This window comes from Culex quinquefasciatus, chromosome 1, assembly GCF_015732765.1.
Source record: "Culex quinquefasciatus strain JHB chromosome 1, VPISU_Cqui_1.0_pri_paternal, whole genome shotgun sequence".
NCBI lineage: Eukaryota > Metazoa > Arthropoda > Insecta > Diptera > Culicidae > Culex > Culex quinquefasciatus.
The window spans coordinates 22,983,352-23,002,231 of NC_051861.1; the positions used below are offsets into that span (position 1 = coordinate 22,983,352).

General features: G+C 42.4%; 1 protein-coding gene across 10 annotated transcripts in view; it reads right to left on the minus strand.

The window, feature by feature from the left end:
• The window catches only part of LOC119768510 (complexin), a 531,665-nt gene that overhangs the window by 100,374 nt on the left and 412,411 nt on the right, over positions 1-18,880 (minus strand). For 9 of the 10 annotated variants that reach the window (XM_038258754.1, XM_038258822.1, XM_038258955.1 and 6 more), the window contains one exon: positions 3,280-3,446. In XM_038258754.1, coding sequence (XP_038114682.1) covers positions 3,280-3,446 — 167 coding nt within the window. The remainder of the gene's footprint in view (positions 1-3,279; positions 3,447-18,880) is intronic. The other variant, XM_038259155.1, reaches the window with a different exon arrangement.

The window sequence follows — 18,880 nt, forward strand, 5'->3', positions numbered from 1 at the left end:
CATTTTGTTAGTTCACATAATCTTGGCGCTTCCATGACCAGCCGTAAAGAAACATCAGTTGCCAATAGTATTTCAACAATCAATGACTCTACCTTTGAATTTCCTGCAGATTCCCATGTTTCTGGTGAGGAAGTCAAAGTTGCAGTTAAACAAATGAAAAATATGAAAGCTCCAGGCTTTGATAACATTTTAATCTAGTGTTGAAAAAACAGAGTGATCAGTTCTTTCAACATCTAGCCAATATTTTCAATAAATGTTTGCAACTTGGTTACTTCCCCACCAATTGGAAGCTGGGCAAAGTCATACCAATTTTGAAGCCTCAAAAGATCCAACATCGCCAACAAGTTATCGTCCCATTAGTCTTTTGAGTAGTCTGTCCAAACTCTTTGAGAAGGTCATCTATTCAAGGCTTTTGGATTTTACCAACGATAATAATATAATTTTGAATGAGCAGTTTGGCTTCCGAAAGGGGCATAATACTGCTCATCAGCTTACGAGAGTAACTAAAATCATCAAGCAGAACAAGCTTGAGTCTAAATCAACTGCTATGGCTTTGTTGGATGTTGAGAAGGCTTTTGACAATGTTTGGCATGATGGTTTGATACATAAACTGTATTTATACGGTTTTCCAATGTATCTTATCAAAATTATCCAGCACTATCTTTCGGAGAGATCGTTCAGGGTTTTTCTGAATGGGATTGCTTCTGGATTATTCAACATTGATGCTGGGGTTCCCAAGGAAGTATTCTTGGCCCACTTCTGTACAATATTTTTACATCTGATTTGCCTACTCTTCCTGGTAATGGTGTGTTGTCACTTTTTGCTGATGACACTGCCGTTATTTATAAGGGTAAAATAACCAGATATTTAGTTGGCCGTCTTCAGAAGGGTCTTGACGTTCTTTCCGAATACTTTGGCGACTGGAAAATTCGCATAAATGCAGCCAAAACTCAAACCATCATTTTTCCACTTTCCAAATCGGCCCGATTTGTCCCAAAGGATGATGTTTTGATTAAAATGAATGATGTTTCGATACCCTGGTCAAAAGAAGTTGTCTATTTCGGTCTCATACTTGACTCGAAACTATTGTTTCGGCAGCATGTAGATAAAATATTGAACAAGTGCAGCATTCTCATCAGGTGTTTGTATCCTTTAATTAACAGAAAATCAAAGCTATCTTTGAAAAATAAGCTAGCAGTTTACAAACAAATAATTTACCCCGTTATTGAGTATGCAGTACCTGTTTGGGAGTGTTGCGCTAGAACTCATAAATTGAAGCTCCAGCGTGTCCAAAACAAGGTACTCAAAATGGTTTTGAATGTTCCTGGCTGGACTAGATCAAGTGAGGTTCATGAATTAGCAGAAGTAAAAATGTTGGATCAGAAGATTCAAGAAAAATGTTTGAAATTCAGGGAAAAATGTGCTATATCTGAATACCCCTTGATTCAAGGATTGGTTTAGTTTATGGTAAGATTAAGTTAGTTTTAGGTTAGGTTATGTTTTCTTAAATTTTTTTTTCCTCATTGTACCTAGTGTTACAAAAATGAATACTTTTAAAGTTAAGAAAATGAACAGTGCTTAAATCACGAAAAGCAAACTAAAGCTGAAGAGCCACAGCTGACCACTTATTATGTAAACCAAATGTAATTATTATAAGAAAGATTCAATAAAGTATATTTAATTCAAAAAAAAAAAAAAAAAATTCATCAGGATGTACTATTAACAGTCACTTTTAAGAGAATGCATGTAAAATATGTGTTTTCTAACAATTTTTCATCAGAATTTGAAAATTAAAATGACTTGTTGTGCTTCGAATCCCGGACACTGTTAAAAGCTGATTCGAAATCCGGACGCTTTTGCTTCGAATTCCGGACACTCGTTTTTGCTAATGAATCGCCCAAATTTGGACTGAAATGTTAGTGAATGGCATTCTTTAGGTCTCAAATAAGCTGTTAAAATCAAAACAATCGATATTTTATATAAAAATTTGCTAGAATTTAAGAAAATCAAAACCATAAATTCCTGCTTTGCCTTCCCGGTGCTTCGGACGCCTATGAAATATTTCACGTGAAATGTTTCGCATTTTTGGTAATCTTATAAGGCCGATGCAAATATTTAAAAAAAGTTTTTGTCCCTCGGCCCTGGCCGAGGTCAAGGGGGGGGGGGGGGCAAAACAATAAAAAAATATACAAATTTAAATAACAAGCCATAGTCTTCACATTTAAATGAAAAAAGTGTTTGAAAATGCATTTTACACTAGTTCAGTTGTTTTGCAATCATCAGTGTTTTTAAAAAATCTAAGATCTGAACAAAAACAAAAATGTATCGAAAAAAAAAGATTTTGCATCGAAAATTTTCAAAAAATCTTAAGATTTTTTAATAAACCCAAACATGCTAAAAATGATTTTAAACGCAGGAGAATGTATTTTCATTTGATTTCAGCTGGTTGCACTTGAATTTTCATTGAAATTTTGAAGTTTATTGTAAAAATATTTTTTTTGCCCCCTGATTTTTAGGGCCAATTTTGAGGGGGGGGGGGGGGGTGACAAAAACTTTTAAAAATATTTGTACAAGCCTAATTTTATTTAATTGTTTTTACAATAACTACAGCGTTCAAACAAACTTTAAATGAAAGTTGATGTTAGAATTCATCAAATAACCCATTTTTGACATTTATAATGCGAACTTATATCAACATAATTGATAAAACAAGTTTATGTGTCCGGGTTTCGAAGCGTCCGGGAATTCGAATCGTGACGTTAGTTTTTCAAATAGCCAAAAGTCGTGGGAGGGGGGGTTAGAACAAACTTAAAAAAATAGAAATCGCCCAAATCTATAATGATATAATGGCTTCCAATTTGGACACATGTAAGGAACATAAAATAAAATAAAAATAGCGTCGGCCTATCAAAAGATCTTTTTTAAAATTTTTGGAATCCAGAATTAATTAAAACATGGTCCTTATGTGAAATGGAAGATCCCTTACAAAATCGATTTTTAGTCGCGCGAACCATAAATCTGTGCAAATTCAGAAGAAAGTTCTGTTTTCGGATGTAATTAGACAGTCAGTCACACCTTAAACTTTTGACTTCACGCCGTCTGCAAAGTTGACACGACGTGACATTTCCTTCTCTTGTTTCTTAATTATTCACAACATCCATAAAACTTGTGTGAACAAAAAAAAAAAAAGAAGAGAGATACATTTCAAAAACTCAAACAACCAAAGTTGGTTCATTCTTTCTTTCGATTCTTGCTCCTCTCCTTCAAGTAGGTACTCACTTTGTCTCGGATTTCCTGTCGCATCTTTTCCCGCTCCTCCTCCATCTTGCGGTGCTTCTCCTTTCGTCGCTCCTCGGCCTCGCGGATTGCCTCCTGGCGCTCGCGCTCGGCCTCCTCCTCCTTCTCTTTGTCGGTCTCATCGTCGCCGCCATCTCCACCAACAGCGCCTGCAAGTTATAGCACACATTACAAACGGGGGACAGACAAGGAGCACGGGGGGTTCGGGGGGGCGGGGCGTTTAAGGGGAACCGCCCACGCTTTTGTCACACGCTATCTCAGTCAGACGAGGGGCGAGGGGCAGGGGTGATTATTAAACATTGATTTAATTAATACTCAATTGTTTGACAAGGATCTGTCAAGTTTTTAATTGAATGACATTCGAATAAAATTTTGACACATCATGTTCCGGATAATTTGTCATCTTAATCAATAGTGACATCTGGCAACCCTTCGGCAGTTCAAAATAAATCCATCAATCACGAAAATTCAAATTGTCGTCTTCCCACGACAACTGGCAACACTGTCTCTCTTTCTTGTCTAAGACTCCTTCCAACCCTGTTGTTGTTTCCTGCTGATGTCAAACCAACCAGCATGACTGCAACTAACAACATGAAAAGCAGCTTTCTTTGTGAGGCTGCACACTCCACGTGGCATCCGTCCGCCCTCCTGCCAAGGGACAATCCAATTATCCCTTGGCGGGAGGGGGTTTCCCGGCTCACTCTCGGCAGGCAACCCTGTTTCAGCAAAGAAAGTACCCCGTGACATGAATCTTCCATTTGGTATAATTAACTCTAATGTACCCCTCGTTGACGATGGGATTTTTTTTTTGCGGAGCCCTCTACCCCCACTTTCCTGTTAGGGTTGGACGCGAAGGGTCCTAATGTTTACTGACAGGAACGCTAAGTGCACTCTGTCTGGGGGACCCCTGGGTTGTTGGGGGAGGAAACTAGGGGTCACTCGTATTTTTTTTATTGTTTGGTGTGCCCAATTTTTTAACACTTTTTAAAGTTTCCGTTTTGTCTTTCCTTTGATTTGTAAAAATCAACGTGCTCGTGCGCGATAAAAACGACTTTTAATTGTTGACCCTTAGGAAACAAAAACTAGAGCTCGCCATGTAAACAACAACAAACTCGTTCACAAAATCCTCCGTAATTACTCTTAGCTTTAAGAAAAAAAATAATTACAAATAATTACTGACTAAATTCCCTTTGACCAGTTCCTTGCTTGACACACCAAGAGAGCACGATCAGATCGAAACTTCGTTCGGTTTTTGTTGAATAATCGAATTCTGGGGAGCTGAGAAGGTCAAAAGGTGAGACATTGCTAGCTGCGTTCTTAACTCAATTTGGCCTTAATTGAGCAATTCTCTACCATAACCGGAAATGGATTTTATTTGTACTTTTTGATTTGGCTCAAACTTTGTGGGGGCCTTCCCTATGACTAAATAAGCTTATGGCGAGTTGGCCATCCGCAGAACAAAATGACGTGTGATCTGATAGTAGTCCAAAAATGTATTAAAAACTAATTCTAATTACAAAGGGTGCAGAGCACAAATCCAAAAGAAATCGTTCGTATGTGTGAATACGAGATGTGCGTAAATCGAAACAATTGTAGTGCCGATCTTTTGTTGATCGCGGCAAACGGGTCGATCATCGTTGACTGGGCCAGCAGGGTTTACGATGACGATCGTCTCCGCCACAGTACTCCCCCGCAGACTAGGCGACGATCTCATCGATAACGAAGAGGGATTGTCACTCGCCGTCCAGAACGCGTCGTCCTAGTCGATAACGGCGAAGACTCCGTCGAGGCCGGGCCGGCGCCGAGCTCTGGTTGGTGCTGCTGTTGCTGATCCTCGGCAGTGTAGGCAGGTTTCAGTCGGTCAATTGAAATGTTGACCATTCTCCCGTTTACCGACACTTTGAAGTACTTATCGTTCCTGCTGACAACTTCGTACGGACCAGCATAAGGCGCCGAAAGGGATGGTCGAATAGAGTCGTTGCGGACGAACACCTGCTGGCAGCTTCTGAGGTCCGGATGGACGAATACACCACGTTGTCCATGCCACGCAGTTTCTGTTGGACGGAGACATCGCATTGCCTCTCGCAGGTTGGTGGCGAATTCCGAGTCAGTGTGTATGTTGTTATTTGCAGCAAAAAACTCGGACGGGATTTTCAGCGTCGTGCCAAACACCATTTCTGCCGGGGAAGCCCTGATGTCCTCCTTGTAGGTTGTGCGTAGGCCAAGCAGGATCAGCGGCAGATGTTCAGTCCAGCGTTCAGTGTTGTGGCAGAGGATTGCCGCTTTCAGTGTCCTGTGCCACCGCTCGATCATCCCGTTGGATTGTGGGTGGTACGGTGTTGTTCGCAGGTGTGTGATCCCAAGGATGCGAACAAGCTCGGCAAATAGCGTTGACTCAAACTGCCGTCCTTGGTCGGTGGTGATAATCGCTGGCACGCCAAACGATGCGATCCAACCATCGACAAGTGCTTGAGCGATTGTAGTTGCCGTCATATCGGGGATCGGGATCGCTTCAGGCCATCGAGAGAAACGATCGATAATGGTGAGGCAATATCGCTGTCCGTTGCTTGGCGGAAAGGGGCCCACAATGTCAATGTTGATGTGCGCAAACCGACTGTCGGGAGGTGCAAATCGGACCGTTGGCGATTGCGTGTGCCGAGTCACCTTCGATCGCTGGCACTGCAAACAGCTCTTCGCGTAGGCGATGCTGTCCTTTCGAATGTTCGGCCACACAAACCGCTCCGCCATCAGCCTCGCCGTCGCTCGAGTCCCAGGATGTGCAAGGTTGTGAGTTGCGGCCAAGATTTGGTCCCGGAATCCACGTGTGACAAATGGCCGCAGTTGGTTTTGCGAGCAGTCACAGTAAAGTTGTTTCGAGCTGCCTGGAATCGTAAATGGTTTAAGCTGCAAACTTGAACTCGAATTACCTCGCAAAATGTCCAGGATTTCGCTGTCGGTTTTTTGAGCATCGGCAAGCGCTGCGAAGTCGATCGGTTGCCCAGCTTGTACTGCCTCAATGCGCGAAAGCAGGTCAGCTGTCACGTTCTCCTGGCCCACCACGTGCCGGATGTCGGTCGTCATTTGCCCGATGTAGTCTAGTTGACGGGCTTGACGATCACTGGCTTTGTCAAGATTTTGACGAAAGGCAAACGTAATCGGCTTGTGGTCAGTGTAGATGTGGAATTTCCGACCTTGCAGCATGTACTTGAAATGGCGGACTGCCAAAAAGATTGCTGTCAGTTCCCTGTCGTAGGTACTGTACCGCAGCTGAGCCTTGTCGAACTTTTTGGAGAAAAACCCCAAAGGCTGTGCTTTCCCTGCGACGAGTTGGTGGAGAACAGCTCCTGCGGCGATATTAGACGCGTCTACCCAGAGTGACAGTTCCGCACTTTTGGCCGGATGGGCGAGTAGTGCGGCCTGCGCGAGTTGTTGCTTACACCGTTCGAACGCAGCTGTTGTTTCATCCGTCCACACCAGCACCGTACGATCGTTCCGCTTGTTCCCCGGTGTTAAGGTCAGCAGCGGCAACTGGTCCACGATAGCGTTCGGTATAAATCGCCGGTAGAAATTGATCATTGCGAGAAAACTTTTGAGGTCCTTCACCGACGTCGGTTTAGGAAAGCTGCTGATTGCTTCGACTCGCTCCGGTAATGGACTTATCCCCTGCGCTGTGACCAGATGACCAAGAAACGTAATCTGCGAACGACCAAACTCGCACTTTGTTGCGTTGACCGCCAGGTGATGCTGCTGCAGCCTCTCGAAAAGTGTACGAAGGTGGTCGAGATGTTCCTCAGGCGACGTCGACGCGATGAAAATGTCGTCAATGTAAGGGAACACGAAATCTAGTCCGCGGACGACTTGGTGAATGATTCGTTGGAAGGTCTGTGCTGCGTTCCGCAGCCCGAACGTCATGAAGGCGAATTCGAACAGACCAAACGGCGTCGTGATGGCCGTCTTAGGGATGTCTTCAGGATGAATTGGGACCTGATGAAAGGCTTTCTGCAAATCGACCTTCGAGAAGATCGTTTTTCCGTGGAGGTTGCAGGTGAAATCTTGCAGATACGGCAACGGGTACCGGTCCGGCACCGTGATAGCATTCAATGCTCGGTAATCCCCACAAGGTCGCCAGGTTCCATCAGCCTTCTTCACCATGTGCAGAGGACTCGCCCAGTTGCTGCTGGAAGGGCGACAGATTCCTAGCTGCATCAGGTGCTCGAATTCAGCTCGGGCAGCTTGCAGCTTGTCTGGGGGTAGACGTCTTGGACGGGCGAACGTTGGCTGACCCGTCGTTTCGATGCGGTGGTACACCGTAGACTTGGTAACTGTACCAGGAGGCGCCAAGCGGGTTATCAATGGGAATTTGGCGAGCAGTTCAGCGTACGGTGAGTCGGTACTAAACGTTTTGATTGAGTACTCACTTGATCGTGCCAAGATCCCAGCTGCCTCCAGCCGCGTGGTGTTGTCGATAAGCCGCTTCCGTTTCAGGTCAATCAGGAGGTCGTGATGGCAGATAAAATCAGCTCCGATGATTCCTGACGTCACCTCGGCGATAAGGAAGGTCCACGAGAATTCACGACGAAGGCCGAGATTGACTTTTAGCAGCACCTCGCCGTATACCTTGATCGGCGTTCCGTTGGCGGCGAACAGTTGCATGGACGATGGTTTGACCTCGGCTGAACGAACACCTCTTGGTATTACGGACACGTCGGCCCCCGTATCGATTAAAAATTGCATGTTTGTTGACGTGTCCGAGATCTTGAGGCGAAAGATGGTTGCTGTGTCAGAGAGTTCGCCGATCTCTGCCACAGGTTCAACGAGGTCTAGTCATGGGCGGCTTGTTGTCGACGGGCGGTCGAAATTGCATGGTTGTCGGCACCTACGGGCGTCGTTGCCGTAAACGCGGTGATACCAGCATGGTCCGTTCGACGGCTCCCGATCACGACTACGGTAGGTCTGCCGGGTGCGACTGCGGGCACGAGAACCACTCCGAGATTCGCGGAAGTTCCAAACCTGGTCAAGTTTTCGAGAAAGCTCCGCTATCTCGCGTTGCATGGCGGCCATGCTGTCGACGCTCGACGGGAGAGTGGTTGTTGTATCCGAGGGAACACGTGGTGCTTCGAACGCGATGGCGTTTAAGTTCCGCAAAGCCATCGAATCAACAATGGCGTCCGCGATCGCAGTCTTGTCTGCCGCGTCTCCTTTCGAAGCGATCACTGCGGCCTGTGCGTGTGGAGGAAGCCTTGTCGACCACAGATCGAGCAGCACACCATCGCCCAAAGATGTTCCGGCCACCCTTTTCATCTCGTTGAACAGCCGGCTCGGTTTCATGTCCCCCAACGGCATATCGGAAAGGACACGTTGCAGACGCCGCTGCTGGCTGTCAGCAAAGTAATCAATCAGCGCCTTTTTTATGTACGTGTATTTCCCGACTTCTGGAACCGCGTCGATGATGGCCTTCAATTCCGTTAGTTTGCTCACGGGAACCTGCGCCATCACGATGTTATAACGACGGCCGTCGTGTTGGGTGGCTATCCCAGAAGCCGCAAACCAGAACTCGAGCGACATAAAATATGACTCGATGTTCGAATCGGTCATACTCGGCGGATTGAGTCGCGGCGCGGATACCGTTTCCACCTGCGCGGCGTCCGTGACGGCCGAGGTTTTCTTTTTTTCGTCGTCCGACATCTCGCGAAACGTTCGAATTACGCGAAATACGTGAAGGAAACTTTGAACTAGATCACGTCGGGGTCACCAATATGGCGAGTTGGCCATCCGCAGAACAAAAAGACGTGTGATCTGATAGTAGTCCAAAAATGTATTAAAAACTAATTCTAATTACAAAGGGTGCAGAGCACAAATCCAAAAGAAATCGTTCGTATGTGTGAATACGAGATGTGCGTAAATCGAAACAATTGTAGTGCCGATCTTTTGTTGATCGCGGCAAACGGGTCGATCATCGTTGACTGGGCCAGCAGGGTTTACGATGACGATCGTCTCCGCCACAAGCTGTTTTGTGTCATTGGTTCACCCATACCAGTCTCCATACAATTTTGGCTGCTGTCCATACAAAAATGGTACGTAAATATTAAAACAGATGTAGCTTTTGAGTGAATTTTCTGATGGTGTCTTCGGCTAAGTTGTAGGTATTGTTGAGGACTATTAAGAAAAATATAGGTACACGAAAAAAATTGAATTGTTTTTTAGGGGACAAAAACTCGCAACTTTTGAGCTATAGAGAAGTATGGTCAAAAAATTTGCGAGTTATGATTTTTTGAAAAAAAATAGTAATTTTTGGAAAAAAAATCAAAATTTCAAGCAAAAAAAAATTGACTTAATTTTTTTAATGTAAAATTGAATTTGCAGTCGAAAAGTCCTTTACAGATTTTTTGATAAAGGGCTCCCTTTTCAAGTTATAGTCACCGAAAGTTCGATTTTAGCGAAATATTTGCAGTTTTTCGATTTTTTTTAACCTTTTTAACACCTAAACTCCCATGCTCGAGGAAACGGTGGAACTCCAACTTTGAACAGCTATATCTCGGCTCCCTGTGGACGGATTTTCGATATCTAAACAGCAAAAGATGCGGATTTCTAGATAATGTTGCTTTTTTGAAAAGTCTCAAATAGAGGCATTTACCCTAAGTTATTCCCGAAACCATAAAGGAGCAACTTTTTTTCAGCCCTCTTTTTACTACATGTTTTACATGCAGTTATAAATATTCAATGATCATCTATGTCAAATCCATGCCAGAATGATAGATAATGTTCATTTGTTATACTCAAGACCATTTTTGGTCCAATGTGTCCACTTTGGAACTGGTCCCAGGTACTCCGGTGAAACCCGGATTACGCTCTATTGTGGAGCATTATTGGGAATATTTTGGTCAAGGTAACATGCATATTAAAATTAATTATTTTCAAAATTAAGCGCATTGATGATTCCTAAGGCTACCAACTCTTGCTAAGCCAAAATCCGTATACTTCACCGATATGACACCATGGTATAACAAAAACTGTCAAGGAATTATTTAGATAAGTTTGGAATTTGGGAATTAAAAATATTTTTGTTATACGTTTAAAAGTTTACGAAATGCCAAGTTTGCTTTTACGAATAATATCATTGTTAGTGTTTTCACGAAAACATTTCTAGAGGTCCAACACAAAGTTTTCACAAGCCAAAATTTGATCTTTTATTTAATAAATATGTTTTGTAAGGATTTTGAAAAGAACAATCATTGACAATCAAGTTTGAACTGAGGGAAACCCGGAAAGTTATGCAAGTTATCCCTTTAAAATCAAACTGACAGTTAAATAAAAATATCTTATTAGAGAAAGCTTTGGCCCAATCAAAAAAGCAATGAATTTTTTTTAAAGTTGTTAAAATTCCGTACAAATCCGTATTATGCAAAAAATTCCGTACCAAAATTCCGGCCTGTTGAAAATCCGCGGAGAAGGTTGAAAATCCGTACGGTAAGGAAAAAATCCGTACAGTTGGTAGCCTTAGTGATTCCCAAGTCCATTTTTGGACCAATCTGGCCACTTTGGGAACGATTCCCGGTTCTCCGGTGAAACCCGGAATATGGCAAATCACGGGATTATTTCTGAATAATTTTTGAAAAGGCAATATGGATGTCAAAGATCATCATTTACAAAGTCGAGCTCATCCATGATTCCCAAAACCACTTTTGGACCAATCTGACCACTTTGGGAACGATTCCCGGTTCTCCGGTGAAACCCGGAATATGGCAAATTACGGGATTATTTCTGAATAATTTTTGACAAGGCAATATGAATGTCAAAGATCCTCATTTGCAAATTCAAGCTCATCCATGATTCCCAAAATCACTTTTGGATTGATTTGGCCACTTTGGAACCGGTTCCCGGTACTCCATTCGTAAAATTTTCCTATCTTTTCGAAAAAAGAACTCTAAATATTTTTGAATTATCTCTAACATGTTAAAAATGCTTGTTAATACATGGAAATGCATTTCAAATTGTGAGGAGCTGATTGCACAAACACAAATCATAAAAACTTTGAAGATTCTTGAAAAAAATATCCTGGCATTTTTTTAAAGGGAGTGGAGGGGAAGAAAAATCTGTCAACATTCTATTTAAAATAATGTTTACATTTGATTGATATGTTTAAGAATATTTTACTTCAATTTTTGGGTAAAAACTCCCCTAATAAAATCAATAACATTAACTACTACTTTAGTTCAAATTATTCGATTATTCAAACATTAAAGTTTGCTTTGATTTTTAAACAATGTTAAGTCCATATAAGCATGAATCTATAACAAATAAACCTAAATTGTCAATTTAACAACTGAATAAAACATGGAAACGATATACTGGCAACCCTGTTCAAACTTACAGGTTTTAAAGTAGGCTGTGGTTTTACTAAGTAATTTGTGATGGAATTTGATGTAAATGACATCCAGAACCGAAATTTAGCACATCGAGTCATTAAATTTTAAAATGCTTTGTATTTCGAATGATATTTTTTTAATCTCTGACTTCTTGTTGTGGCTTCCGTGGCCGTGAGATTACGGGTTTCGCCTTGTAAGTGGAAGGTGATGGGTTCGATTGCTGTCTGGCTCGGCAAAGTCAGATCCCTTCAAAGATTAAATCTCCAATCCAGAGGTCGTGAGTTCGATTCTCGTACCGGGATGCTGAAGTTTTTAATAAATCAAAGTTATACTTGGTATATCACCATGCAAACTGTATCCAACTTTTCCATCCAAAAACGGAACACGTTCCACACTGCAACTATTCACAGCCCAATCGATAATCCAATATTTGACGGAATGACAGGATTAAGTTCTTTTCAACTTTCTTCGTTTACCTTCGGTTGCTTCCCCTCCGTACCTCCCTGCTGCAAAGTGCACTAAACATGACTATACCAACTTGAACCGTATTTGTACGGAGAAAAAAAAACGAAAAATCAATCGCCAAAACGATAAAATAATAGCCTGACGTGTGTCGTGTACGACCGAGACTTGTCACAGTGTGAGAAGGCAAGGAAATTGTGACATAGCGACTCGTTGCTGCTGCTGAGAGGAAAATCTCGTTAGGTTGTTTATCTGACATGCTTCGCCCCTGCAAAGTATGCAACGTGCCGTACACCACACACTCACACTAGATTAGCCAAACAGGCCAACACTGGGGTGAGTTGTTGGAGGAGATCGAGAAGAAGTAGAGGCAACGTGTGTAAAACGAGGGCGTACATTTTCCATTTTTATGATCGCTCAGTGCAAGATGTTGTGCGGCTAGTCTACCATCAAGGCGAAAGCCATCTCCTCTGGGCGCAGAGGAATCCGATGTCACCGGGAGAAACCCATCATAACGACGACGTCGTCGTCGACGACGGTGATGGTGATTAGGGTAGGGTAGTCATCAATGAGACACTTTTGGTTTTCAACATTTAACGATTTTTCTAATTTTTTCATCAGCATGTTTTGATGAGCTTTTTATTACATTATTTTTCTTTTAGTGTGTTCTAACATTGAATAAAATATGAGATCGATCCGACATATACAGCCAAAGTTACTCAACTGTCTCATTGTAGACGCACTTGGCAGGAACAATGAGACAGCTGGGGAACAATGAGACACTCTACGAAAATCAATTTTTTTCTAGTAAAACATCATGTTTTTGTATTGTTCCTTTGCAGGTGACTTGCCTTGAACATTTTAGAGCAATTTTGCCAACATGAAACTTTACTTAACAAAAGTTGTACTAAAAAGTATTTAAATTTTGTAAAATCCATATATTTATACCAAATAACTTTGTATGTTTGGTTAAATGAAGTTAAAACCCTATAAATATGCCAAAAATCACTTTCAATTCATGTTTTGAAAGATTTACATGGATTTTGAAATGTTTAATGAAGAAAAATCAAAGTGTCTCATTGTTACCCATGGGCTAAAATGAGTGGGGAACAATGAGACAGCCCTGGATTCTGGGTATATTAGTCAAGGCACGAAATCGAAAAAGGGCTCATTTTCGTGTGTCTAACGGCAAATCATGTAACAGGCCAGGTTTTGATGGATCTAGACTAAATCGACCCCGCTGAGTCCGAAAATCGCGGTCACGAAGCCGAATTCCTTAAGGGAAGCGAGATATTCAAGATGGCGACCAATATGGCGGCTATATACAGAAGTTAACAATATCACAGTATAAAGGTTGTTGACGTGTCGATTTTAACTAATTTTGGGCCGCTTAACCCGAATATGACCATGAAAATCGGTCACGGCGACCCAGTAGCGTGTAATCCAAGATGGCGTCCAATATGGCGAAGAGAGAATTTTCAAGTATTTTTAAACAACATGTAACAGGCTTGTGACCGATCAAATTTAACTAATTTCGGGTCGCTGAACCCGAATATGACCATGAAAATCGGTCACGGCGACCCAGTAGCGTGTAATCCAAGATGGCGTCCAATATGGCGAAGAGAGAATCTTTAAGTATTTTTAAACAAGATGTAACAGGCTTGTGACCGATCAAATTTAACTAATTTGGGGTCGCTGAACCCGAATATGACCATGAAAATCGGTCACGGTGACCCAGGAGCGTGTAATCCAAGATGGCGTCCAATATGGCGAAGAAAGAATCTTCAAGTATTTTAAACAACATGTAACAGGCTTGTGACCGATCAAATTTAACTAATTTGGGGTCGCTGAACTCGAATATGACCATGAAAATCGGTCACGGCGACCCAGTATCGTGTAATCCAAGATGGTGTCCAATATGGCGAAGAGAGAATCTTCAAGTATTTTTAAACAACATGTAACAGGCTTGTGACCGATCAAATTTAACTAATTTGGGGTCGCTGAACCCGAATATGACCATGAAAATCGGTCACGGTGACCCAGTAGCGTGTAATCCAAGATGGCGTCCAATATGGCGAAGAGAGAATCTTCAAGTATTTTTAAACAAGATGTAACAGGCTTGTGACCGATCAAATTTAACTAATTTCGGGTCGCTGAACCCGAATATGACCATGAAAATCGGTCACGGTGACCCAGTAGCGTGTAATCCAATATGGCGTCCAATATGGCGAAGAGAGAATCTTCAAGTATTTTTAAACAAGATGTAACAGGCTTGTGACCGATCAAATTTAACTACTTTGGGGTCGCTGAACTCGAATATGACCATGAAAATCGGTCACGGCGACCCAGTAGCGTGTAATCCAAGATGGCGTCCAATATGGCGAAGAGAGAATCTTCAAGTATTTTTAAACAAGATGTAACAGGCTTGTGACCGATCAAATTTAACTAATTTCGGGTCGCTGAACCCGAATATGACCATGAAAATCGGTCACGGTGACCCAGTAGCGTGTAATCCAATATGGCGTCCAATATGGCGAAGAGAGAATCTTCAAGTATTTTTAAACAAGATGTAACAGGCTTGTGACCGATCAAATTTAACTACTTTGGGGTCGCTGAACTCGAATATGACCATGAAAATCGGTCACGGCGACCCAGTAGCGTGTAATCCAAGATGGCGTCCAATATGGCGAAGAGAGAATCTTCAAGTATTTTTAAACAACATGTAACAGGCTTGTGACCGATCAAATTTAACTAATTTCGGGTCGCTGAACCCGAATATGACCATGAAAATCGGTCACGGTGACCCAGTAGCGTGTAATCCAAGATGGCGTCCAATATAGCGAAGAGAGAATCTTCAAGTATTTTTAAACAAGATGTAACAGGCTTGTGACCGATCAAATTTAACTAATTTGGGGTCGCTGAACCCGAATATGACCATGAAAATCGGTCACGGCGACCCAGTAGCGTGTAATCCAAGATGGCGTCCAATATGGCGAAGAGAGAATCTTCAAGTATTTTTAAACAACATGTAACAGGCTTGTGACCGATCAAATTTAACTAATTTGGGGTCGCTGAACCCGAATATGACCATGAAAATCGGTCACGGCGACCCAGTAGCGTGTAATCCAAGATGGCGTCCAATATGGCGAAGAGAGAATCTTCAAGTATTTTTAAACAACATGTAACAGGCTTGTGACCGATCAAATTTAACTAATTTCGGGTCGCTGAACCCGAATATGACCATGAAAATCGGTCACGGCGACCCAGTAGCGTGTAATCCAAGATGGCGTCCAATATGGCGAAGAGAGAATCTTCAAGTATTTTTAAACAACATGTAACAGGCTTGTGACCGATCAAATTTAACTAATTTCGGGTCGCTGAACTCGAATATGACCATGAAAATCGGTCACGGTGACCCAGTAGCGTGTAATCCAAGATGGCGTCCAATATGGCGAAGAGAGAATCTTCAAGTATTTTTAAACAAGATGTAACAGGCTTGTGACCGATCAAATTTAACTAATTTGGGGTCGCTGAACTCGAATATGACCATGAAAATCGGTCACGGTGACCCAGTAGCGTGTAATCCAAGATGGCGTCCAATATAGCGAAGAGAGAATCTTCAAGTATTTTTAAACAAGATGTAACAGGCTTGTGACCGATCAAATTTAACTAATTTGGGGTCACTGAACCCGAATATGACCATGAAAATCGGTCACGGCGACCCAGTAGCGTGTAATCCAAGATGGCGTCCAATATGGCGAAGAGAGAATCTTCAAGTATTTTTAAACAACATGTAACAGGCTTGTGACCGATCAAATTTAACTAATTTGGGGTCGCTGAACTCGAATATGACCATGAAAATCGGTCACGGCGACCCAGTAGCGTGTAATCCAAGATGGCGTCCAATATGGCGAAGAGAGAATCTTCAAGTGTTTTTAAACAAGATGTAACAGGCTTGTGATCGATCAAATTTAACTAATTTCGGGTCGCTGAACTCGAATATGATAATGAAAATCGGTCACGGCGACCCAGTAGCGTGTAATCCAAGATGGCGTCCAATATGGCGAAGAGAGAATCTTCAAGTATTTTTAAACAAGATGTAACAGGCTTGTGACCGATCAAATTTAACTAATTTGGGGTCGCTGAACCCGAATATGACCATGAAAATCGGTCACGGCGACCCAGTAGCGTGTAATCCAAGATGGCGTCCAATATGGCGAAGCGAGAATCTTCAAGTATTTTTAAACAAGATGTAACAGGCTTGTGACCGATCAAATTTAACTAATTTGGGGTCGCTGAACCCGAATATGATTCACTTTTCGCCATATTGGACGCCATCTTGGATTACACGCTACTGGGTCGCCGTGACCGATTTTCATGGTCATATTCGGGTTCAGCGACCCCAAATTAGTTAAATTTGATCGGTCACAAGCCTGTTACATCTTGTTTAAAAATACTTGAAGATTCTCTCTTTTCATGGTCATATTCGGGTTCAGCGACCCCAAATTAGTTAAATTTGATCGGTCACAAGCCTGTTACATCTTGTTTAAAAATACTTGAAAATTCTCTCTTTTCATGGTCATATTCGGGTTCAGCGACCCCAAATTAGTTAAATTTCACAAGCCTGTTACATCTTGTTTAAAAATACTTGAAGATTCTCTCTTCGCCATATTGGACGCCATCTTGGATTACACGCTACTGGGTCGCAGTGACCGATTTTCATGGTCATATTCGGGTTCAGCGACCCGAAATTAGTTAAATTTGATCGGTCACAAGCCTGTTACATGTTGTTTAAAAATACTTGAAGATTCTCTCCCGCCATATTCGACGCCATCTTGGATTACACGCTACTGGGTCGCCGTGACCGATTTTCATGGTCATATTCGGGTTCAGCGACTCCAAATTAGTTAAATTTGATCGGTCACAAGCCTGTTACATCTTGTTTAAAAATACTTGAAGATTCTCTCTTCGCCATATTGGACGCCATCTTGGATAACACGCTACTGGGTCACCGTGACCGATTTTCATGGTCATATTCGGGTTCAGCGACCCCAAATTAGTTAAATTTCACAAGCCTGTTACATCTTGTTTAAAAATACTTGAAGATTCTCTCTTCGCCATATTGGACGCCATCTTGGATTACACGCTACTGGGTCGCCGTGACCGATTTTCATGGTCATATTCGGGTTCAGCGACTCCAAATTAGTTAAATTTGATCGGTCACAAGCCTGTTACATCTTGTTTAAAAATACTTGAAGATTCGCTATTCGCCATATTGGACGCCATCTTGGATTACACGCTACTGGGTCGCCGTGACCGATTTTCATGGTCATATTCGGGTTCAGCGACCCCAAATTAGTTAAATTTGATCGGTCACAAGCCTGTTACATGTTGTTTAAAAATACTTGAAGATTCTCTCTTCGCCATATTGGACGCCATCTTGGATTACACGCTACTGGGTCGCCGTGACCGATTTTCATGGTCATATTCGGGTTCAGCGACCCCAAATTAGTTAAATTTGATCGGTCACAAGCCTGTTACATCTTGTTTAAAAAAACTTGAAGATTCTTTCTTCGCCATATTGGACGCCATCTTGGATTACACGCTACTGGGTCGCCGTGACCGATTTTCATGGTCATATTCGAGTTCAGCGACCCGAAATTAGTTAAATTTGATCGGTCACAAGCCTGTTACATCTTGTTTAAAAATACTTGAAGATTCGCTATTCGCCATATTGGACGCCATCTTGGATTACACGCTACTGGGTCGCCGTGACCGATTTTCATGGTCGTATTCGGTTTCGGCGACCCCAAATTAGTTAAATTTGATCGGTCACAAGCCTGTTACATGTTGTTTAAAAATACTTAAAGATTCTCTCTTCGCCATATTGGACACCATCTTGGATTACACGCTCCTGGATCGCCGTGACCGATTTTCATGGTCATATTCGGTTTCAGCGACCCGAAATTAGTTAAAATCGACACGTCGACAACCTTCATACTGTGATATTGTTGACTTCTCTATATAGCCGCCATATTGGTCGCCATCTTGAATATCTCGCTTCCCTTAAGGAATCGGGCTTCGTGACCGCGATATTCGGACTCAGCAGGGTCGATTTAGCCTAGATCCATCAAAACCTGGCCTGTTACACGATTTGCCGTTAGACATGCTATTTTTGGGTTTTTAGCCTTGACTATATTCTAAATTTTGGTCAAACCTAATGAAAGAACATTGTAACCCAACTCAATCCCTATGGAACGTCGAAAGAAATTTGAAGAAATATTAGTTTTGGTGTAAATGGCAGCCTACGAGCGAAAAAGTAGTTTATGTCCATAATTTACTTTTACACTCCAGAATCAAACATTTATGAATAACTTTTCAAGGGAGCGTCCATAACCAAAGTCACTATTATAGCAGACGTGTATCCAGTAGATACACCTTTCCCCCAAATATGAGCCTGATTGGTTGAAACTACGACTTGTGAGAGCCATTTTATCATTGTTCCCCGTGTCTCATTGATGACTACTCTACCCTATGATGATGACACATTTCTCCCGCGAGGAAAAAGAAGATGACGTTTGATATTTTGAGCTCGAGTTGCCGCCTTGCAGGCGCGCAATCGATGAGATGACAGAAGTCGCTTGTTTTGCGCGCGACTAATTGGGTGCTGCCAATTGATGGGATCGATTTCTGCCGAAATTATACATCGCTAACGGAACTTGATGGGGTGCTGAGTGCGCCACCCGTGATTGTTT